Here is a 25,663-nt window from a genome sequence, read left to right on the forward strand (position 1 = left end):
TATATCACCTTTATAAAGTTTATATCTCCAGTGTACCTTGTGTTACATTTTATGGCACTCATGGCCTGGCCTAGCAAAGTGCCACTTGTGTCAGATCCATTCCTCATATCAAATGAGTTTGACACCTACGTCTTAGGTCCAATATTCTAACCATTACAACTTACTGAATGGGATGGGGGACCAGTAGAATCCCCAGTATAAGAACTATAATAAATTAACAAAAGGAATTACAGGTCTAAACTCTCTAATATATGTAGCCCAATAATAAAAAGGAGACACATTACATTTATTCACAGCTGTATTTCACTCTTCCTTTTCTTCTCAAGAGTTGGTTCCTGAACACAGATTAAAGTACTGAAGAATAACCAGATAGAAACTCAGTCAAGAATTCTCTTCTGGCTTGAAAAGGGAACAATGGTAGAAATCTTACTGAAGACCCGAAAGAGCAAAGAAATGAAATCTACAGAATAAGAACAAAATTGCTTTTAATCGGTTTATACACAGAAGATGCCTGGAGGACAGCACCGGGGAAGAATATATTTGTTAGTGCTGTCAAAGCCTACCTGTTGCTTTCCCCACTGTAACAACCAACTGTGGGAAGCTTAACACCTGGCCTAACATCTTCCCAAATGTAAACTACTATTTCACTTTGCTTTAAAAAAAAAAAAAAGCTAAAGCATACATAATGCATGTTCACCCACATAATTTCCATGAGTTCCATGAACTAACACCTAGAATAGCATTTATGTTACTGAAACTAAATCTCTGTTTTAGTCAAGGAACAGAACTGAGAACAGAGCACAGAAATGTTACTCTAACATTTCTTCTAAATTCTGTGTCTGCATACCCAACTTTGCGGTGGATTTGTAACTTGTCTTTTAAAATATGTCACTGTACACTACAGAGGAGTTTTACTGCTGTTTGTTCAAAGTTGTAATAGTCCAGAAACTGAAAGTTTTACAGCCTACTTCTATACATTTATTTGGAATCAAGCCCCATTTTGTTCAATGTGGCTTAGCTCTGAATAAGTATCTATAATATTGCAATCTTAAACAGGTTTCCAAACCTTTCTGAGTCTGCTGAATCAACTGGCTTAGAAAATTACAACTCTGTTTTGGATTGTATTGTTAATCTTCCAAACAGCAGATTAAATTTAGAAATACATTCATTTCTATCAATTTTCACACTAGCTATCAAATAAAAACAGATTGTTTGATTCACAACAAGAATAACCAACATCTCTATTGTGCTGAAATAGCATTATCAATCACAGTATTATGTATTGACTTTGCATATGCTATACATATGTGCTTACAACTGGATTCAGGTGGCAAAACAGTCTCCATGGCTTTCAAATCTTTATTTCTTCTTCGTATTCAGTTTCTCTTCATAGTTGACTGGGATTATACCCATACATTCTTCGGTCTTTATCACATCATGTTTCAAAACTGTAGACCTGATTACATCAATGTCACGTCCTAAATACTCCAACATCTCTGAAACAGCTGTTGTCGGAGAGACAAAGTCTATCAAAAAATACCTGTAATGAAAGACACACAAAAAAAATTCTAGATCATCAATCACAAAAGCTTTTTTATACCATACAATTTTTTCATATAACATTGTTTGGACTTTCAGAAATCAAAGTCCTAATAAGAAAAAACAATTTATAGGTTTTAATTGACTGAAAGAAAACAAACCAGCAATATACAAGGTCATATTCCTATTTATTTATTTATGTACATATTTATTGGTATTTCTATCCCACCAAGGCAGGCTTAGGGCCCATATAACATAACATTATTCTAGTTCTATGCAATACAGTTGCAACATTTGTTTCTAGGGTTTTACATCTGTGGTTTCAAAACAGTACACTAACTCTCCATAATAAAGATTCTTTACCTGTAGTTTACATTAAAATGAGTGTCTGTACAGTGAAAAACAAATGTTTTATATTGCACAGAGCATCTCTGGGTATTTTTTAGTCCTCTAGTTTTGTACATCTTCCGGTTAGCCTACGCCTGACTGGATAATGTAGCTTATTAGACTCTGTGAATTATACTGTATAGTTTTAATGTTAAGATTTTAATGTTTTTAGGCTTTTAAATGCTTTGATTTTTAAATGTAATAACTCTGCACTTTGTTTTATTGTTTTATCGTTTGCTGTGAGCCGCCCTGAGCCATTTTGTGGGAAGGGCGGGATATAAGCTATAGAATAAATATAGAATAGAATACATAAACAAACACACACATTCTCCTTGAGGGACGATTTATGATCAGATCTACAGAACAGTAGCTTTTCAATCTAATTGTAACTAAGGAACTTTTTTTTCTTCTCCATTGTCTCTGTCCAGACATACATTTAGGAGATTGGTGAAGAGTCCTCCATGGGAATGCTACTGTCTGCTCTTGAATGCATGTCTAGTACTTCATAAATAGATCCTGAAGTTGGAATGGCATCCATCCATTCCCAGTGTTGATACTGAGCAAATATTTTTGTGGGTACTCACAGATTGAGGTGACTTGGGTTAGTCAACTACTGAGCCCCTAAGAGCCACATATATCTCCAAGGCTCTTCCCCAAAAAGAAGTCCTAGATAAATATGTGAAATGGTTGTATATTAACAGCCCAATCCAGAGATACGTGGCAGCCGGCTGCTCGGGCGTGGACGTGGGCGGATCTACAGTGCCGCTCGTTAGCTTCCAAACGGGTTTGGGGCAACAGAGCACGGCGCACCCAAGCCCAGGCCACTACCTGTAGATGTAGCTGGAGCGTGGGCTCCCAGAGCGGTGCAAGGGCAGGGACAGGAGGGGGCGCTTCCACAGGGATTGGCTGGCAGCGGCCGGGGAGCCAGCCCACGTGACACTCAGCGGCGCAGAGAGCACTCCCCGACGATAGTCTGCCCACATGCCCCACCCCCTCATGCACACACCCAACCCCATGGTGTGGCTGTGTAATCCTTGGGGAAGTATCCAGTTAGCACTTACCGCTAGCTCCACGGAGCAGCCTACCCACCAAAGGGGCGAAGCCCAGCCCCTGTCAGTGTCCCTCCCGTGGGTTGCATGGCCAGATGGCATCCCAGATGCCACGAGAGCCCTCTGCCAGGGCACAGTAGGCCACTCGCTGCAGGCACCCATGCAGCAAAGGTGCCAGCAACAGTCGCCGTGGTGGCTTGCACTAGTGCCTGCCAGCAGAGAATCAGACACCCATGAGGAGCACGAGGCGGTTTCGAAGTGGCTGTGTGCAGGACTCACCTTCCCCAATCCCCCGATTCCCCTTGAATAAGAACTCAATGCAATGTGCAGGGATAAGATTTATTAAAGCGCCAGGCTGCAGAGGGGCTGCCGCCCAGCTCCCTCGCAAGAATAATACTTTTTTTATTTATATCCCACTCTCCCCGCCGAGGCAGGCTCAGGGCGGCTCACAACACATAAATAGAAGAAGCCGCCTCAAGCCACGGTGGGGAGATACAGCCGCCCGGGGGGTGGAGCTGTGGGGTGGTCAGGCCCGTCAGGGGTGGGCGTGGCATCCTGGACATCGTTCCCAACGGTGCCCGTATGCAGCGTCTCCCTGCCTGCCTCGCTGGGGGGGCCCATCTCGGGAGCGGCAGGAGCAGCACTTCCGCTGGCCACCAGGGACTGGTCGATATTGGAGAGCAGTCGCTCCACCCTCATGCCCCACTCCTGTGACTGCCTTGCCATGGCCAGGAGACTGGACAGGTGGCCAGTGGCCGTGGAAATGGTCCCCTCTATCCCCGCCATCCAGCGTTGGCCTGCGGCCTCCCGCCATTCCTGGTGCCCCTCCAGCTGGTCCCGCTCTATGGTTGCCCACATGGAGGACAGGGTTCTGGAGGTCTCCCAGTTGTCAGCCAGTCGCTGCCTCCACTCCTTCCTAGACACCATGCTTCAGCGCCTCCAGCAGCATGTGCTTTTCCCAACAGGTGAGGAGGAGCTGCGGATTGCCAGAGCTGGCTTTGCAACGGGGTTCCACAATGTCGTGGGGGCTGTGGACTGCACGCATGTCACCCTGCTGGCCCCGCAAGAGGATCCCATGGTGTACTGGAACAGGCACCACTTCTACAGCCTCAATATGCAGGCATCCTGTGACCACCAGGGACTCTTCACAGATCTGGTGGCAAAGTTCCCAGGGAGGGTACATGACGCCCAGATCTTCACATCCTCGGGCCTCAATCACCTTCTGGCAGCCTGGCCGGATGGGCAGGGGTGGTTGCTAGGTAAGGCCACCAGGTGGCGACGTGGGGCACCCTTCCCATCCCCTGCCCTCACCTTCCTATGCTCCACAGGTGACCGAGGATACCCGTTGCTGCCCTACCTGCTGACGCTGTACCAGGACACGCCCGAGGACCGGGCAGCATACAACCAGGCGCACAGGGCCACTCGCATGGTCATCGGGCAGCTGAAGATGAGGTTCCGCTGCCTGCACCACACAGGTGGCCAACGCAGCATGCAGCCCCTGCCTGTGGCTAAGCTGGTCACTGTGTGTGTCATGCTACACAACATCGCCACCCGTCAATGCCTGCCGGCCCCCCAGGACCTTCCCCTCCCAGACCCGGGTCGCCAATGGGGGAGAATGAGGCAGGGGCATGGGCCGCCCCCCCAGCAGGACTTTGGGGGGCACTTGCATCAGGAGCGTGTGCGAGCTCACATATGGGCCAATCGGCGCATGGGCAGGGTACCCAGGGACGACAGCATGCCGTGAGTGCGGCCGCTCACACACCCGGGGCCACTGGGGGGACACTGCGCACTCCCATGTATGCTGATGCCTCTTGGGCACTTCATTCTATAATTAAACCAGAACTGTCAGGACTACTCTCAGGATCCCTTCAAAAATTGATGCACTTGTTGGAAAAGGCATGGGGAAGATGATGGCAAGTCGCTGGTTGGCTGGGCTGCGGAAAGCCGGGACACATGTTGCACCCCCTTTACCCCTGCACAGGGATGCCCGAGACACAGGGTGGGTGGGCCACCAGCAGGATGGACGGCCAGGGTGCACCCCCATATGCACATGTGCAGTGGCCGGCACCCCGGCCGAAGCCGCAACCATGCTGGACGGTCTTGGGGGCTGGGGACTCCTAGCCAGACTTACCCGTCCATACAGGGGGCTCTGGAAGCGAGACTTGATAGGACTGGGAAGCACAAGTGGTTAAACAGGCAGCCCAAACTTAACTCACCTCCCCCCAAGTCCAGTTGCTCTAACTTAACTAACATCCTTCTCTGTGTCGTTCCCTCCACCAAGTGCACCCCTCCTTGTGCTAAGTCCACATGGCCTGGTCCTCCAGAGCAGAGTGCCATGCCATGCGCCCTGCCCTCCCTGGGGAGTTGTGCGTGGCAGGAGTCAAAACCTTTGTAGGGGGCGGGGCACTGATTGGGTGCAGGAGGAGGCCGTGCCCAGCCCAGAGCGAGAGGGGATTGATGGGGTGATAACACGGCTCCCAAAAAAGTTTGTGCACTGCCGCACCGGCATCACTGGCATGTGCTTCCTGCTTCCACTAGTGCCTATGGGGTACACCAGCATTTTGTATGTCGCAAGTTGGCACCTGGCAGAGGGGGGCATTCCCACACTCTGGGAGCCTACCAGCAGCGGTCACGTGTCTGGGTCGGCCCCTTCCTACGCCTAAGTGCTGCCCTGCACCTCTGCTGCGCCCCAAGTGCTGCAATAGCCGGAGAGTGGCACATCCCCCATTTCCGCTAGCGTGGAGTAGGATCAGCTGGTGTAGGTCTCCATACCGCTGGCGTAGGTCTCCATATCGTCGGTGTAGTGGTAAGTCTGCCTCCACAGCGCTTTCAGCACCCCCCCCCCCGGATTGTGCTGTAAATGTCAGGCAATGTTCTTTTCAGATAGAAAATAGGCAATGACTGCACCTATCTGTGGCAAGATGTTTTTCTCCATCACAAGTCTAGAATTTTTTACAAGAATTGCATGCTGGAAACACCCAGATGTTAAAAAAAAACAACCCTTGAAAGAAATGAAAAAGCAGGGAATTAGCTAGTAAAACGTACAATCAAGAGAAAGAAATGCAACCTTTAAAAATCAAAAGACACTAAACTTCTCAAAGGAAGAAACCCAGAATGCATTCCCTGTGTTGCTATTCCTCACAGTAGAATAAGGTCATCTGAGCAGGAAAGAGCTCACCCTCTCTCAAGCAGGTTGATCATAGATCATCCTCTGAAGAGAACACCAGTTTCCTGACTAGACGCCTAAAACGCTCCTGAATTTACAGAAACCATGTGTGAAACAACACCAAGAGTACAAAGAAACATATTTTGTAGAAACACTATTTTCCCTGGGAGATCACTATAGTGATGCAAGTGAAGATGCTCAGTATCAGAGATCTACTGTTACACAACAGGTAAGACAACAGTCTCATTTAAAAAAACCCCTGCTATGTCAAGAAGTGAATTCTTTTCACAAAAGGAAAAAATAAAAGAACATAAGAGAATACTGAGGTGATTGCAGATGCCTTGATGGCCACTGGGGTAGCTTCATGGGCCTTTCTTAGGGCAAAATTAGCTCTTTTGTCCACGGTGTCTTTAATCATGCCTTTGCCATCCTCAGGTAGGAGTCCAGATTATTGTAGCGCTGCAACTGGAGCATCCATTAAGAAAATCCATTAAAACTGATTAGTGAATGATGGCAATGCATATAGTTTTTTGATAAAACTAGGAAACTGCATGTTGGCCATAGGTTTTGCCCATTGTGCCTTTAGTTGCTTTGCTTCTCAAAGAATTTGGGAAAAGGGAACACTTTCTCCATTACACTAGATCTAGGGAGGAATTATTTATTTCCTTTTGCTCTGCCCTTGAATTCTGCTGTAGAAGACCCTTGTTCATCCCCTAAGGGATTCTCTTGTGATTCTAATGCTGCCATGGTCTTGGAGAGGAGGTAATGGTAGTCCTCTGACTTAAAGAATCTTATGGATTTACCTGGTACTTCTATCCTTTGCGAGAAATTCCCTTTCTTCCCTTTCAGTCAATTCACTATCTGAATCTATGTCTGGGTCCCATTAGACAGTTATCTCTCTTCCTTTTTCTACTGTAATTTTCCTTTCTAGCTGCCTTAGTGGGCCAGCTAGGTCTCTCACTATAAGAAGGAATTCTTTCCCTGTTCCTTTGTCTTGAAGAGGAGGGACTGGATGAGTGCCTAGAGCTGGTTCTATGACCTCTGTCTTCCTCTTGTCAGAAACTGGCACTCTTCTCCTTCAAGGTTTATCTGACTAAAGATAAAAATTCAGGGGGAAACGCTGCAGTTCCCGACCCTTGCATATTATTCACAAGTAGACCCATTGCATCAGTTTCAGGAGTGGAGGTGGCTGCCACTGCTGTGTAGTCTGAAGCATGGTTTGTATAACCTTGCTCTAGGTCCTGTTGCCTTTATATGGCTTATGGATGTAGGGAAACCCAGCCTCCTCCCAGTTGGTTGGCAAGCTTATTGCTAGGGGCAGGCTCAGACTTGGTCAGCACTAGCTCTGAAGAAGATATTGGATTTATATCCCGCCCTCCACTCTGAATAGTCTCAGAGTGGCTCACAATCTCCTTTACCTTCCTCCCCCACAACAGACACCCTGTGAGGTGGGTGGGGCTGGAGAGGGCTCTCACAGCAGCTGCCCTTTCAAGGACAGCTTCTGCCAGAGCTATGGCTGACCCAAGGCCATGCTAGCAGGTGCAAGTGGAGGAGTGGGGAATCAAACCTGGTTCTCCCAGATAAAGAGTCCGCACACTTAACCACTACACCAAACTGGCTCTCCCTGCAGGCAGGGAGGTATGGGGTCTCTTTTGGCGTGCTTTTGGTCTCACTCTTCTTTGATCCAGAGATGGAAGAGAAATTGGGTCCCAATTGGTCTGTAAAGGTCTTGTCAGTATTTAAAACTGGAACCTGCAATGAGAGAGGTTTCTAACTCCCCTTTGGAGAGGAAGCTCTCCACTCTTATGATGAGCCATTTAGAGCAATTAAAGATGCACTCAATGAACTGGCCAGTTGAAAATGGCTGCTGCCGCCAATAACAGCAGAATAAAGCAGTAAATATCTCTTCATGGAGGAACAAGAGGAAATAGAAATCAGAGTGAGAGATAGTAAGGAATGAGAAAGGCAGTAAACAAAGATAAGACTTGAGATTAGAAAAAAGCTCAAGATGAAAAGAAAAAAAAGTAGGAAAGACACTGCCTATTCCATCCTGCTCTCTCTGTCAAGACAGAAAAATAACTGGAGAGATGGGTGATATCATGTATTTGCTGTGTTAATAAACCGGTTATGTATCTGCTGTTTTAGTAGGCCTGAGCTTGAAGCATGCTTCCATTAGTCTCCAGGATCTAGATGCCTGCATTCTGATTGGCCATTCTCTTAGAAGTGGCCCATTGGGACATGAGGCATTTCTTCCAGGAAATGCAAATGAAGAATTCTGGAGAGACCAATAGGAGGGATTGTCGCTGACTAAAGAGAGCATGTTTAACTCATCCACAGTGTATATAACGAGTGAAGTGCCTGCGCTGTTTTTGATTGTTTCTTCTTGTAATAAAGTGTTTTTGGTTGATTCAGAGCTGGCTAAACTTACTTTATTTCAGGTCACTCCCACCAAGGAGACAGGAAATGGAAGACATTGTTCCTGCTTCCCTGATTGGAAGGTGGGAATCACCCACCAAGATGTCCTCTGCCTCAGATGTTCTTATGAGAAATTAGGTTCCTTATGTGAATTCTGAAAAAAAGATCAATTCTTATTGACAATTAGGGATTTACTCTTAGAAAAAAATGAACAGTTTTTAAATGAGATGCTTTAGAGCATTTGATCTTAAATAATTCTTGCAGCAAACTAAGGAACAGAGAACTTTAAGATGAAATTAAAAAAAAATTGGAAGAGATTTACTCCCAGTGTACCACTGGTAGTGTCACTTTAACACACCCCACCTCAAAAAGGTTAGTTTAGAACATCACATTGCCTATTCCTCACTATGACAGGAAGTGGAAATTTCCACTGATGTGCTGTTGATAACTAAAAGCAACAAGAAGGATGGGAGAGATTATTATCTTTGTTGTGCTAGAAATTTTATTTAAAGATATAAAACTGCAGCACTGGGAGAATAAGGTTTCTAGTTGTATCAAACATCCCTATTTTCAGCACAAGAGTAAGGCCACAGGTCTGACTGCATTTATGAACAAAAGGATTGTGAAAAATCCTCCTTTTCCCTTCATAATTATAGTCTAGGTATGCTCAAAATGAGCCAAAAAAAGATTTTAATGCATAATGAAGCTGCCTTATACTGAATCAGACCCATCAGTCCATCAATGTCAGTAGTGTCTATTCAGACCAGCAGCAGCTCTTTGGGACCTCAGGCAGCTCTCCAGGATCTTATCAGCTACTGCCTGGTCTTTTTAACTGGAGATGCTAGGGATTTGAACCTGAGACCCATGCACATGCAAAGCAGAGCCTCTTCCACTGAGCAACAGCCCTTCCCTGACATTTAGGAGGTGAGCTAAAATTCTGTTCATCAACATAAAATGTTTTCAAGACAACCATGGATGTATTTCTGTGGAATTCAGGCTGCTCTATAATACACACAGCGGTTTAATGTCTGCCTTCATTTAAAGCAACAAACTGATTGGGCACACATCCTTTATTTGCTAATAAAGCTGCTGTAAAAGCAGTTCCCAAGTCTCCAGAAGAAGTCAGCAGCATCAACCAAGCAAGAAAAAAGAAATCAGAAAAATTCCAGAGATTCATTGCAGAGACCAGTTATTTTGGCATTGTATATTGGACAACTGAAACTTAAGACCACAATATCTTTTTTTCCTGTCAAATACCAGAAAAAAAGATATGAAAATATATTTAATATTCACTTAAGATCAGAGAAATGATGGGGAGCTGAATATATAACCTTACCTAGGCCATGTTTAGGTTTTTTTAATTCTAAATATACTAAACTAGTGAATTCCCAAAGGGACTTTTCTTAATCAACACCAGAGAAGCACCTGCATCAAAGCTGGTTTTATAAACCTAGTGGGAAACAACTTTCAAATGATCTTGTGTGACTGAGTGCCCAAAGGAAAACTACATCTCCATATTTTGTAAAGAATAAACTTCGTTTTTCAAGTTCCACTGTCGTTTTTAGACTCCTCCACAGAAGCCTTATTAAATAAAAAGGACATCTATAAATCATAAGAATATAACCTACAGAATCACTTATCTACTGTCAGGCAAGAGCCAAATTAGGAGTCCCAGAGGTACTTGGCACTTCTGGTAAACATGAACCTGGGGGAAATCAAATCAGTCACTTTAACATCTTGAATAGTGTAAACTTTCACTTACAAATCAGTCCTATAGACCACTGAATTCCATGCAAGGTAAGTGGAGCAGAGCTCTCTAAGTCAGCATCTCTTAAAACAAACAAATAAAAAACAGGCAGAAATAAAAACTCTGGAACAGGGCAGGGCCTTTTTCCAGCACTGGAACAAAAGGACTAGGGCCTTTTATGCTGGAATGGAGAGACTGTAGATGCCTCAGCAAATTCACTCACAGGACAAGGCTTTCAGTTCCTCTTTTTGTAACTATTAAATTAAGTGTTCACAGACTTGCAAGCTAACATCACAAATCCATTTCAGAAAAGATCAGGTGTAATTCCAATTCAATGAGCTAAAGTAAATTTTGATTTGGTTTTATTTAATATTTTTAAAACAAGCTTACGCTCAGAAGAAACAAGCAAGGTCCTTGTAAGGACAGTTATATCTAGTAGCCAATATCAATTCATGACAATTTCTGGACTCCAATAATATTATTTGGTTGTTTCTGAACAAAAAGTATATTATGTGAAACAGCATACAGTGGAGTCCTAAGTTCCTAGCAGCGGGGTTCTATGAATTCAATCTGCTAGATAACCAACCAACATCATTTATGATATTGCTGATGTCAGTAACTGAAGTTTAAACAAATTAAAGACATTGCAGTGCTTCAGAGAAAAAGAAAACACAGCAATCCTTCTCAATATCCGGTGATTGTATTTTCACTGAAACAACAGGTACCTGCTTACTTGGCATTGTTCCCCTCTTTCCACAGTTAAAAGACCTTGCTAAAACACAGAACCTTCATGTGTGCACCTTAATACTGTGATGGCTACAGAAATGATGAGGTGCAATTTAAGCACATCACTGAAGCATACACCAAACACAATTAGCTTCTGATCACTGCAACAAAATGACTCATATCCAACAAAGTACTGCTTCTAACCTCTATCCCTTCTCACACAGGATATGATAATGGAAAATATGTTGATTTCATGTACATTTAGACATAGTTCAAACTATCACAGCTTGGCAGCCAGAAATAGGTGCAGCACTATAGCAAAGTAGGTGCTATAAAACAGAACTTGGTGTGCCTTTCCAGCTCACGCATATGCATCAAAACAAATGTATGCATGATCATTGTATGTGCCAAGCAATTTCTCATGTTCTTTTCCGCATGGGACTTTCTATTTAGGGTATTTGCAAACCTTTTCCCCCGTGTTCTTGTTTAGAAACTAAGGTATGCTGGATGTTTTCTTTAGCAATATACATGAAATTGATATGTTTCTTTAAAAAATATTCCAAAAATCTGAACCAAATTAAAGTTACCAGTTTAGAGACTTATCTCTGCAGTTTATATGACAGTGTTATGACATATCTGCCAGAGAAAAAATGATAAACTGCAAAGGCTTTCCATCCGGTTATACATATTTTATGTTACATTGTTAGATAAACATATTAGCTTATTTTTTTATTACTAAATGCAACCTCTATGCAATGTCAGTTGCCTAGTAACATTCCACCATACTTAATGAAAGGCAGTTTCCTTTCCAAAAGTATTCTAAAGGAATTTATCAGCAAACAAAACCTAATGATAAGCAAATTAAAGGTGAATTTTGTAGTACATCCTCATTATACCTCTAAAGCACCTTGATTTTTAACATGACAAAATTGTACATTTTCTTTCATTGAAGATAATTTATCTCAAAAGTAGCTAGTGTCATGGCTATAACATTTTATTCCTTTGTTTTCCACCAGGAAAACATTTTATTCCTTTGTTTTCCACCATTTTATTCCTTTGTTTTCCATCTTTAATAATTAAGCAATATGCCAAAATATGCTATTAGTTTATTCTAAGGAAGATAAACTAATATTCCAAATCAACATCATCATCTTTCCAATGTCACTGGCTACTGGGCAGGAAAAATGATCCCCCTCCCAGTTGAAAGCAAGGGTCTGCACAAGGAGGATACTATTCTGAACAAATTGCCAAGGGAAGTCTGAAATACAATTGAGCTACTGCTGGGAAAAAACAAACAAACCAAAATGCTATATTGTATTGTATTACATTAAAACTGGCAAATAAATCTGAGCAATATAACTATCTTCCTGGTTCCCAGGGTAACTAATTTTGTGATCATTGAAACAATTGATTTATAGAGACAACAAACAGAGGGAAAGTTAGATTCTCATACATGAAAGGGCATAGATTTCTAAGCTGTCCTGACTTCTTAATATTACTTTATTAATAAATATCTCCATTGGGAATATTTACTGCCCACTTTTCCAATAAGTTCCAATTAGAAGCCCATAACAATACTGTTCAGTCATAAACCACACCAAAAAAACACCCCACTATGGGCATGCAGAGGTGAACTACATATATAGCTCTGGCTGATGGCCAGCTTGTCTCCTGAGCTGTGGGAACAGCTGCTGAGACAACATCAAAGCTGCAGCTGCATGCACTGCTCTTCTGTACATTCAAAGATCACTTTTTTGGATGGCAGCCTTACGCATTTGTTTTTTAACAACAATACAAAAAAGGATGTGAGACTTATGTGACACATACCCTCCTCTTGTGTGGCGTTGATTATGCTTTGAGATTTTATACGGCAGGGTCCTTTCTCCCAGGCTTTCCAAATTCCTCACCACAGCTCCTCTCTCCAGCAAAGCCTCCACTGTGCGTTTCAGCGTTGCTGCCACCTCAGGCTTTAAACAAAAAAAGAAGACACAAATGTGTTTTATGATACAATAATGGCAGTTAGCAGCACCATACACTTACCTGGTGAGAAAAGATTTGCAAGATGATTGAAGAAACTAGAAATCACGTCCAGTGGGAATGAACTCGTGAACATTTCATTCTTTGCCATCCTCTCACTGCCAATATCAGTTAGTTATCAGTAACGAACATGGAGACAACCAGGGCTTCTTTTTTTTAAAGCAGGAATGCACAGGAACACAGTTCCGGCTAGCTTGGTGTCAGAGCGTGCAGTCTAATATGCAAATGAGTTCCTGCTGGGATTTTTCCACAAAAAGGCCAGTGCAAAATAACAGTGACATCAGTGGGTGTGGCCTAATATGCAAATGAATTCCTGCTGGACTTTTTCTACAAAATAGCCCTGGAGACAACTTTCAAAACACCTTTGGAAGCCACAACTCAGTTTACATTTCATTTCTCTTTCAGATACATATTCCTGACAGGCTGTTATTCTTGTTCTAGGAATTAACAGTTATGTAGGGTGCCAAGCTAAAGTGAATTATATCCCATGAGTACATCTTTAATACTCTCAATGGTTCTTATAAACATTTAAGCAATGAACCCTCCCATACTCCATATAACTATTAATCCACATAAAATGTATAATGCTAATTGCTATTCAGTACTGCAGCATCAGAAACAAAGACAGAATACAAGTTTGAGATACAACTTCTGAAGTGTGTTTAAAACTTCACCCATGTTATAATTATGACGTTAACATAACCAATACATTGGCTGATAATAATTTAGTCTCCAATTCCAGCTAAATATCATAGAACAAATGTAACTTTAAAAGTAGATATATTTTGGATGCGTCTGTAGAAAACAAATGATCATAGGAAAAGACCTCTATGGCAACAATGAGAAAGAATGTATACACTGTATGCACAGGTCATTTTGCACATTTCATCCTCTAATGCAAAAGGGACTAAGATGGAAATTAACATTAATAAAAGCCACTTGTCTAGGAAAAAAACTCATGACTACACTAAACTCAGGAATACAGTGCAACAAAAAGTAACCCACAAGTTCAAGAACTCTACTGAGCATACCGTACCAAGAAGCTAAGAATGTTTTAAAAATAATACCACAAAGATGTGACTAGCTAAGACTGCAGCACGAGAGTGATTTATCAGTCCTGTAAGAACTACGTGAAACACATGTAATACATTTACAGTACAAAGTTTTGTGAGACTTAGTGTTCATTTCCTACTTTTAGAGCCAGTCTTCCCTGTCAGCATCATACTATGAATAAGGGGACACAGATCTCTCATGATGCAAAAACAGGAAGAGTGTGCTCAACCTTTTCAATAACTAATCTACATACTAGAATCCAAGTTGTGAATGGGATTCCAGGGGATACAATATATTCTTCACTTGAAGCTGCTTTAAGGAATTCACAGGATAATCATAGTTTCATACCTTCCTAGCTTCCCTACAAGTGTGTCCCCAAACCTTCATATCGGAGATCCCATATGTATTACACCCCACATTCCCACCTTTATTTATTTACAATAAGCCTCACTGCTGTTTCTTTCTTCTGTAGTATTCCAGCCATATTGACTAGTATTTCTTCCTGCATGCCTCAATAACTAGACTGATTGCAAGCATTTTACCCACTTGCAGTCACTTCCATGCTATTTCCAGGCCACTTTTCTCTCTCCATCAAAGTTTGCACTCTCTTTCCATTCTGACCCACAATGCCTGCAGGACTCTTGTCTTGGAAGCCCATGGACCATGCTATGTTTCCATCATCTCTTTATGTTCCAGGCTGCTCTCAGACTGTGAGAAGAAGCTCCCACTTTGCTTGGACCTAACAAATGGCCTGGGAGTGATCACTGCTACAGCCTTTTCAAAGGTAAAGGAGTCTGGAATCTTAGAATATAGGCCATGAAGATCCATTTTAGAATGGGATACATTAAATGTATTTTTTTATTTTGATTCCACCTTGCATGCATGCTAATGTATTCACTATCTGCTGTTCGCTTTCTGCAAACTGTCCAAGAGTCACAATGACATCTCTCATGAACTACTCAAGATTCACAAACTGAAACTGAGCCATCTTTTTAAACAAAAAGTTTAAAAGCTTGATTATAGTGAAATTACTTCTCCTTTAAATACAGAATAAATAGCCATCTCAACAAAGGCAAGGTCATTATTTTAAATATGCATGAGTAAATTTGCAAAGTAATTGAAAACAGAACCTACAGATGTTACAACTCCACAGTACTTGCCAAATGATCAGGATGCCTACATGTGAAGGGTTTCATACAATAAGCTGTAGTGGGGCCAGTCTTCACTGTATAAAGCCTATGTCTGCTCATGGCCATATGACAGCAACAGGTATGGCCTACCTACCACCACCATTTTCATATCCTCAAACTACACCAATAAGCTGCTATTGACTCCACTGAAAAAAACTTCTGTGTAGCTGTGTAAGTAACATGATTTTTGCAATGGTGCCAATAGCAGAGCCATAGTGGCTCCATAGGGACTACAAAAAAAAAACCCACAAGGGACTGGAGGCTAAAACGTCTCCTTCCTGCATTCTTCAAGCAGAAAAGGGCCAGTGTGCACCTGGAAGGCACAAAACTCCCACTGCACACTAGACACAAAGTCTTCATGTTGTCCTCTGACAAACACAAGGACTTAGGTGAAGACTGGCCATTCTTACTCCACAAAAGCACACAACTAGCATCAAATAGCAAATCAAATCATTCATTACTTTTATGCATCTTAAATTGATGTTCCACTTTATCAGTATACTCGTATGTTTTATTTAGCTTGTACCACAGGGGACTAAAGATGGAAAACATTTAATTGCATACCACTGAGTGTTAGAAGATAGCATTGTTTGAACGGGAGGGGGGCTAAATCCAGGGGACATACTTGTATGAACAGCAATCTGCCCACCCCCAGCATGTTTGAAGTTCAATTGTGTTTAGATGAAATACAAATATTTCAGTGAAACAGTAAGGATTTTTCTTTTCCCTCTTTTTTGCTAACTGTGAACAAGACATGGTTTTGTTCATCTCTGAAAATTCCTTTTTCCCTCTTGATTGGAGTTTACTTCAGTTGTGGCATTCTTCACAAGCTCATAATCTGACCAAACATTTGGTTTACAGAGTAAATACAAATCTGTTGTTCAAATAAATGTATTTAATCTTGCAAGACTACGTTTTTCCAAGGGATATCATAAAAGGGGAAATACCTTAAATTTCCATACAAATTACATTTTGAATATATAATACTTTAAAAAGAGATGAGTCATTGTCCTTGCAAGTAAATGAGGTATTTTTACAGCACGTGCCCCCATTCACCCAGCCTTAGCAGCCGAGCATGGGTACAATTCATCTCTGTTTCCGCATCCTGGCTCTGAGAATCTCAAGGAGGTACACTGGACTCCCCCCCCCATCTCCACCAACAACAACCCTGTGAGGTTGGCCAGGCTGAAAAACCAGCCCTGGGCGACCCAGTTGACAGGGTCCGGGCTCCGGGGAGGGGATTCTGAACCTGACTCTCCCAGATTTCCCTACCCCAGCTCTCGTCCCTCCTGCATTTCCTACAAAAGTGTGTGGGGAGAGGGTGCCGAGGGGAAGCCCTGACAGAGGTGTTTTTGAAAACTCCAGGGAGTGCTTTTTGTCCTCCCCTGACCTTTTCCCTCATGGACTGAGAACAGGTGGGGGGAAAGAGGAGGTTGCTATCCCCCAACCACTCCAACATTAACTCTGCCTCCTATCTCTTTGGCTGTTCAGATGTGTGGCGGCAACATCAGTGCCCCTTTTTTCTCTTTGCAGCTCCCACTAGTTTCGTAGGCTGGGAGGTCTTCCCCCTCAAAGCGCATGTACAAGACAGCTCAGTTGTCTCTCAATTCACAGGCCAACCCTCCTCCTCCCCTCTTCCCTTCTGGTCCCATCCCCTTGTTGGCAAATTGCTGCTCTGCCTGCTCTCATGCTCACCATTTTAAAAACACGAAGCTGGTTGCTGAAGTGGTGGGAGTGCTAGCCACTCAGATCCATCCCCTATGTAGTGACTTCACCAGTCCTTGCTGAGATGCAGTCAGAGAAGGTGGAAGGGCAAAAGCACCATGCTTCCTCTTTTTATGCCTTTGCTCCCATTCCCCCTATTTTACTTCAGCTTATTAGTCCTACTTCCTAGCCATTTCCTTTCTGTTTCTTGACAGCTTTGACCACACACACACATGTTGCTTGTGGGCCAGGTAAGAGTGCTGGATGGACCAGTTCTATCCCATGGGTCATATGTTTGACGTCTTTGGTACAGGGCATTAACTTGGCAAAATTTATTGAGTAAAATGGTCCAAAATTCTCACTCTCCAATATTATATGCTTAGAGGCTCACAAAGCATCCGTTTATTAAATGCACTGAAATTGCTGCAATTTGTTTATGCACATGTGTATATTAAGTGGTATGAAAGCAGGCACTACTTCTCAGTACAAGAAGCAGTTTGGGGGCAAAGTAGAAACAATGATACTTTGAATAAATATCCAATTTAGCAGTGATGTGTTTTATGGAAAAATTAATTTTGATAAAAGTTTTTAACCCTAAATATTGTTACCTAATTTAATAAGTTTATTTTGACTTCTAAACTACACTAATCACATATTTTGTTTCAAGCTGCTGTTGCTGTTGAGACATAAAATTAACATGGGTTACTCTTTAAACTTGCTTACTGAATAAAAGCCCCATGGCGCAGAGTGGTAAAGCTGCAGTACTGCAGTCGGAGCCCTCTGCTCACAACCTGAGTTCAATCCCAGTGGAAGCTGGTTCAGGTAGCCGGCTCCAGGTTGACTCAGTCTTCCATCCTTCCAAGGTCAGTAAAATGAGTACCCAGCTTGCTGGGGGGAAAGTGTAAATGACTGGAGAAGGAAATGCCAAGCCACCCCGTAAAAAGTCTGCCGTGAAAACGTTGTGAAAGCAACATCACCCCAGAGTCGAAAACGACTGGTGCTTGCACAGGGGACTACCTTTACCTTTTAAATAAAAGTCAAAACAAACTTGTTAAATCAGGGAACACTATTTAGGGTTAAAAACTTTTATCAAAATTAATTTTTCCATAAAACACATCACAGCAACAAATACTTGAAACAAAATATGTGATTAGTGTAGTTTAGATGTTATGTTGACACTAATTATTTTCCTTTACTTTTTTTGAAGTTTGAAGACAGCAGGTTCCCAAATTTAGGCTGGAGTAAGTTTCTCGAGCCCTGACTGACCTGGATGGCCCAGACTAGCCTGATCTCATCAGAACATGGAAGCTAAATGGGACTGTCCTTGGTTAGTAGCTGGATGGAAGACTGCCAAGGAAGTCCAGGTGGCTCTGCAGAGGCAGGCAATGGCAAACCACTTCTGAACATTTCTTGCCTGGAAAACCCCAAAGGAGTCACAAATTGGCTTCGACCTCACATCACTTTACACACAAGTTCGTCCAGGCTAAGAAGCCTTCCTGCAACACAGGCCCTGTATCCCTTTCTCCACACAATTTCCTTTCCCTCCTCCTAGCAACCTCATTATCCTCACCTTTCCCTGCTTTCTTCTCCCCTTCCCACCTAGTAACCAACTTACCCTTTTCTGCCCCCCTCCATCTTGTTATATTAATTTTTCACTTCATTTACACCTAACTTCTCTCTCCAAAGCAGCTTACATCATTCTCCATTTTATTCTCACAAGAACCTCAGAGAATAGGCTGACAATGTGTAACTGGCCCAAGATCACTCAGAAGGCTTCCACGGTAGAGCAGCGGTTTGAACATGGGTCCCCCAGATCCTAGTCTGAAACACTAGACAATACCTAACACTGGCTTTTGTGGGGTGACTGTCCCCCTTCCATTTCATTGACAGAAATCCAGCCTTGAGGGTGAGAAATACTGTTGTGGTTGCCTAGTAATTCCCATAAAGGCCAGTGAAAGAAGCTACAGGTGCTACTTCTATTATTTGGGGGGGGGGGGGTGTTAAATTCAATGTATTTCTGGAAACTTTTTTCAGGTTTGTAGGAACATTTGTCTTGCCCACTTCTCCAGACTTCAGATTTAAGCATCCATCAATTTGGCCATGTTGAGGATTATATTAGCATAGTAGCAATTTTGTTAGTGATTTGTCCTCAACCAGCCTGCTAATGGTGTGATAGGGGATCCTGTTGCATCTGTCAGCATAAAAACCTAGAGTATTTTGCCCACGTGTATACTATTGTTTCCAGTTTAGCCCCAAGCCCCTCAATGTTTGTGTATATCAAACCCATACTTTACAGGAAGGTTCACACTTCAGTTGCTTTGGGAGTGGTTAATCTTCACATAGGCAAACAGGCAGCCACCAAGGCAAGAGAATTTTCTCACTAATCTCCTTGCCATGCTCCACTTTCCATGCAGAGGAGATCTGCTACCACCAAATATACTAGCTGCCAAAATACTCTTAACCCTTTCAACCACCTATCCAGCTTACTCTGACTATATTTTCTTCCTCCCTTCACTGTGTTGAGGGGGACAGTGAGGGGAAGAATGAGAGAGCAGCAGCGAGAAAGTGGGAGAGCAACAGCGATGAGGAAGAGCAAGAGAGCGGCAGCCAGAGAGAGAGAGTGTGAGAGAGAGCTGGGTCTGGGTGGGCGGCTCTAGAGAAGAAGCAGCCATGCCCTGCAGGGCTCCTCCACACAATTTTTTTTTTTTATCTCTGAGGCCCCTCCACGCAAAATTTTCTGGCTACAGGGCTGTCCCTATGGTAGGGTTGCCAAGTCCAATTAAAGAAAAATCTGGTGACTTTGGGGGCGGAGCCAGGAGACTTTGGGGGTGGAGCCAGGAACAAGGGTGTGACAAGCATAATTGAACTCCAAGGGAGTTCTGGCCATCACATTTAAAGGGACAGCACACCTTTTTAAATGCCTTTCTTCCATAGGAAATAATTAAGGATAGGGGCACCATCTTTTGGGGCTCATAGAATTGGAACCTCTGGTCCAATCGTTTTGAAACTTTGGGGGGTATTTTGGGGAGAGGCACTAGATGCTATACTAAAAATTTGGTGCCTCTACCTCAAAAAATAGCCCCCCCAGAGCCCCCAATACCCACGGATCAATTCCCTATTATTCCCTATGGGAAGCGTTCTCCATAGGGAATAATAGAGTGCCCAGTAGACATTTCCCTCCCCCCACACTTTCTAAAGGGGGGGAGGGCCTCTAAACCAGGGGATCCCCTGCCCCCTCCCTCTCTCACACACAAATACTTACTGCAGAACTTTACTCGCTGTGAAAAAGAAAGCAAAAGAAAGGAAGGGGCCGTTCTCCATGGAAACTATTACTGACCCTTTCCAATGAAGCCCTTCCTGTTTCCTGCGCAGCCTTAAAGGCACACATTTTACAAACTGATCAGTTTGCAGGTTTCTAAACCTGCAGGAGCTCTACAACTACATGATGACTGTGGGGGTGGGGCTTCCCCCACTGGCCAGCTGGCTGGGGGCGGGGAGAAGCCTGTAAAAACGGGGGATCCCCGGCTGGAACCTGGGGATTGGGAAGCCTACACGCATGTCCTTTTCTCTCACGGGCCCAGAGCGAGTGGCACCAAAATTTGTGCCGTTTCTCCCTCCCCCCCCCCCCCCCCGCTTCTGGATTTTTGGAGAGCGGGGGAGGAGGCTGCCAATCCGTGGGTTCCTTGCCAGGGCGGGGAGGGAGGGGTTGGAAAGCCTACCCTATGGAATGGAGTTCCTGATTTTTGTGAGGTGGGAACCCATCAGCAAATTATTCAGAGTTTCACAAGAGGACTTTTGAAGGTGGTTAGTGGCTATGTTCTTCAGCTCCTGCTAAATTAATGTATGGATTGTTAAGCTATTGTTTGTTGTAGATTGTTGTGACTTTCTCCTTCAACTTTTAAATGAGCCACTTAAGGTTTCACGGAGGGAGAAAACTAGAATCAAAATGATTTAAAATGATAGTGCAGTTGCTGAAAGCTACTAGTGCCAGGAATAAATGTGAGGTCTGCAGCAAAACCTTGTCTGTAAGAAACATGGGGCAGATAAAATGGATTCTCAAGCCTCAATTATACAGTTACTAATGCAGGAAGAGACCCTCACTTTTTTGCAGATTAGTATCAGGAATGCACACTGGTTCCTTTATAAACAGGCTGAAGTGTGAAGCATCCCCAAAGTTAAGTTTATCTGACACGTACTACGTAAGATATGTGTCATTAGAAACCTCTACAATTAAAAAATACTACTAATAACATAAAAGATGAGACATTGGCACATGCAACTTCACTTGATACTGTATTTCAAAAACAGCAAAACTACTTGTACATGTTTTTGTATTTTTATTGGAACTTTGTACATAAGTTTTTAAACATACAGTAACTTCAACAGGACAAAATGTTCTAAAGTAATGTAAACTGCAAGAAACAGTTTTAATTTATCAAAATACTCTAATAAGAGTTTTAGTTTGAAAACTAATGAAAGAAGTAAACAATATAAATACAGTATACACAGGGTGAGGAATGAGAACTGAGTTTTTCATCAGAATTTACTTCAAAGCCATTTATAGCAATATTTGATACACTGCATTAAACAATTCTATGACAAATTGAATAGTCGTTGGATAGTAGTAATATATGATTAAGGTATTACTTAACATTTCTAGATCTATATTCCTACTAAGTTTCACATAGATCTCCTTCTCCAATCATGGACATTTTTAAAAAGTGACCGAAAACTCTGGAACCAAATTGGATAAAAAATTATTTCCAGAGTTTGGGTAGCACTGAAATTTTTTTGACATGCTGCACAATATCATTCATTTTTGGTCAGTAATATCTTTTTATCTATTAAATGTCTCTTTAAAAAAAAGAACAGAAAAAGAGCAGGTCATTTAATTATCTTTTATATAAAAGCTGCAGAAACACAAGAACAAAAGGAAAACATTTCACATATCTAAAAACATTTAGAATACTTATATCAAAAGGTACAAGGTAAAAAGCAGCATCACATTGATACTGTACTTAAAAATAAGATGAAAAACAAGAATTTCTCTAGCAATATTAGAAAAGGATTTGCTTTCTTCCTGAAGAAGACTACTAACATTTTTGCACAGCAACTATTTTTATATCCTCATTGAAAAGTGTGACACTCAGTATTGTCATATATCTTCATCATCTTTACTCAGTGTCCGACTTTGCCCAGTGAAGCTGATAAATATCATGGGGAAAGTGTCACCAGATGTCACTACATAACACATTAGACTGGATATCATCAGAACAGAAATAAATTATTGGTTTTAAACCAAACATCCAAAAAGTTGTGTTTTTTTCAAAACAAAAACCTGTTCTATGGGGGAGGGGAAGAGATGTTATGCCAAGTGATTTCTCACAGTGAAAGTAAAAAATCCTAAGTATAACTACTTGTATTCTAGAGCTACTGTTTAACCTATAGCTAATTAAAAGCACACTGGAAAAAATATCAAGTTAGACACAAGCCATTTCTCTTAGAACATTTTACGCATCTTTGATTTTGAACATTACATGTAACAGTGTTAGCTTTATTTTCAAAACATTTACTTTTAAGGGCACAGAACATACAATATACTGAATAAACAATGAATATTTGCATTTTAAATACATAGGCATGTTTTAAGATTTCCCTTTTAAAAAACTATACTTGTGATGCCAATGTTTCCAACGTCTATGTATACATTAAGAAATATTACAACATACTATACCAACATAACCCCAATGAATCATAATTTAAAGGTTTAAAATATATCTGTAAGACTTATACAGCCAAACTTCTCTGACTTACAAGGACTTTTATCAGTGATAGCCCATCCCATATCCCTTTCCTTCTTTGGGGAAATTTTTACACTAGTCAGGTGATTGAGACACGAAAGTACCCCAGATGAATGAGACACAAAAGTACCATCCTCTGTTTTCCACAACAGCTAAAAAAAGAGAAAGGAGAAGAAACAGAAGAGAATACACAGACACATGTAGCCTTCTTCATTTTTAAAAACAAAAAACCAAGCTTTGGTAAGAAAGGGAATTTTTTAAATATCTTCCCAACACAGAGAACTATATCTTCTCTGACTACAGTGCAAGAAAAAAAAAGGCCTCATACTTTACAAAATAAAGCTATTATTATCTTGCCCATTTAAATATGCAATTAAAAAAAGATACACATTATTTTAAACCAAAATTGAGTCCAGTAGCACTTTAAAACCAATGAGGTTTAATTCTGGGTATAAGCTTTTGAGCAGACTTCAGAGGGTGGTAGAAGACAGGACGGCCTGGCGTGACTTTGTCCATGGGGTCGCAAAGAGTTGGACTCAATTGTGCAACTGAACAACAACGAATAAGCTTTTGTGTGCATGTACACTTCTTCAGATACAAACACAGAATTGTTTGTATTCTATTGCTTCCGACCAACACAGCTACCCACCTGAATCTAACATCATTTAAAAGCTATGAATGTCTGAATTAGTCTTAATCAAGTGTCACATTCATGTGCAAGGCAATAAATTGCCACAGAAGTCCAGAATGAACTCCTACAAAACTAAAAGGTCCATTGTTAGAATTTTTCCATGGTCCTGAACCTAGGCTATAGCCACTGATAGAGGGGCTGACACCAAAAGCTTAAGTCCTATGAGTCAGTAGCAGTTTATAGGAAATAGTCCCTTTACAGTGTGCCTCTTACAGAAAAAAGAATCTTAATAAACACTACTATGAGTGGTGTCTTCTATCTACACTAAAAATCACAAGACCAAGAAGCATATTTATGGAATAGTATGGAATGAAACCAATCTATATTTCGCGATTTAAGAGTCCAGGGTCACTATGTAGAGGCAAGGAAACCACCTCTCAATGTCTCTTGTCTTGAAAACCCTATGGGGTCACCATAAATCAGTTGCAACCTGAAAGAAATGTTGGAAGGATAAAGAAAAGGAGCAAAGATTTTACAGTTTATACGTTTATGAACATTTACTACTAAAACAGCTTCCACTTAGAAAACTGACAATAAATAGGGTCCCACTAACAAAGTTATATAAACTTCTATGGTTAGGAAGCAAAACAATTATGCTGCTGAACCATTTCTCTTAAGGGGATTTTAGAAGTTATACTTAGCACTGTTCAGACGAATTATATATCAGAGGGCTATACAAACAGAAATCTGGAGAAAATTTTCTGAAGAATAAAGTGTATTTGTTATTATTTATTCTACGTAACCAGATCTTCTGAAGAATAAAGTGTATTTGTTATTATTTATTCTACATACCCAGATCTTCTTTGAAAGCAAAACAAATCATCACTACCGAGCAATAAGCATTACTATTTAGCTTAAGCTACAACCTGCTGTGAAATAGGCTTTAGTCTTAAAAGACTAGAGAAGACACAAAGAAGTTATCTAGAAAAATAGAAATGCTCCTTCATGGCATAGGTAGACATGTAAAGAGCCATGGAAGTAATTTCATCACAGATGAGATGCACTAACCTAACAAGGTTATATTTTGCTACTAAAAGGCACTGTAACAAGCTACCACACACTTTCTTACTTTAAGAAAAAAGCATAATTACAATGTATTCTAGGAGGAATATTCAGTAGACATAGTAAAGAAATAGTAGAAGTGAAGACATACAGGAAGCCCAATTAAATATGGTTTTTGCAGCCATTGGAGGACTGAATCATGGGATACCCCATAAATTACACTTCAAATATTTTTCTACTAGACAAATCAACGGCAAGAAATATGATTGCCATGTTGCATCATAGAGATGATGCTCATCACCCTTGTGCACCACACAATGGTATGTAGAAACAGTTCCTCTCTCCCTATCATTCTAGCAATATACTATGCCACCCCATATTTTCCCCAACTGCTGTGGTAATCTGAACTAGAGTGGGCCCACTGATGCATTCCCTAACTACTTTTGACAAGTTAAATTATTGGCAGAGATTCTGGGTTAGAACCTGGCAATCCCCACTCAAAGGCAAATGGAGGTAAATATATTCCAAGAAAACCAATAGAAGTTGCCTTATTAGACAGATAATACTGTAGGCCACACAAGACCAGTACAGATTACTGGAGAAAGCCAATTTTTGAAGATCGATATACGTCAACTAGCAGGCAGTTTTCTTCCTTGGACTTTGGCCAAGTTCTGTGCTGCTGTCTGAACTGTCAAATGAACCAATATTGAGGTGTATATGCAGAGTAATGTCACTTGAACTATGGCAATATTGCATGAAGAGTCAACATAAAACCAATCAAAATAAATTATGCCATACATTCACAATACTGCGTAAGTATTAAGATAATTGGGATTAAGACAGAGGGAGTATTGGACATTGCTATTTTACTGTGGCAGTAAGGCCTGAAACATGGCTTAGTTTATACAAGGCATCTAGGGGAACAGCAAAGGGTGGGAGCCATACAAAGGATCCCTGAGCTAGCCCACCTGCACAGAACAGCTAGCAATGCATTCAACACAGTCATTTCTGCAAGTGCCAGCATAGCACAGCAACAGCCATTCAACTTAGTGACCTTTCCCCAAGCTGACAGATCTCATTCACTCCCTTTAGTCCTGGAAAGTCACTGGTTAAAGTAGGAGCCTTGGCCTAGTATACCAGGGAATCTCTCAGTTTG

At 41.8% G+C, this 25,663-nt stretch overlaps 1 protein-coding gene across 1 annotated transcript in view; it reads right to left on the minus strand.

The window, feature by feature from the left end:
* Positions 1 to 468: 468 nt before the first annotated feature.
* MRPS6 (mitochondrial ribosomal protein S6) overlaps positions 469 to 25,663 on the minus strand; it is a 38,814-nt gene continuing 13,619 nt past the window's right edge. The window contains exons 2-3 of the mRNA XM_060234291.1: positions 12,857 to 12,996; positions 469 to 1,540 (exon numbers count right to left, since the gene is read on the minus strand). Coding sequence (XP_060090274.1) covers positions 1,360 to 1,540; positions 12,857 to 12,996 — 321 coding nt within the window. The 3' untranslated portion in view covers positions 469 to 1,359. The remainder of the gene's footprint in view (positions 1,541 to 12,856; positions 12,997 to 25,663) is intronic.

The sequence above is a fragment of the Heteronotia binoei genome, chromosome 3 (genome assembly GCF_032191835.1).
Source record: "Heteronotia binoei isolate CCM8104 ecotype False Entrance Well chromosome 3, APGP_CSIRO_Hbin_v1, whole genome shotgun sequence".
Taxonomy (NCBI): Eukaryota; Metazoa; Chordata; class Lepidosauria; order Squamata; family Gekkonidae; genus Heteronotia; species Heteronotia binoei.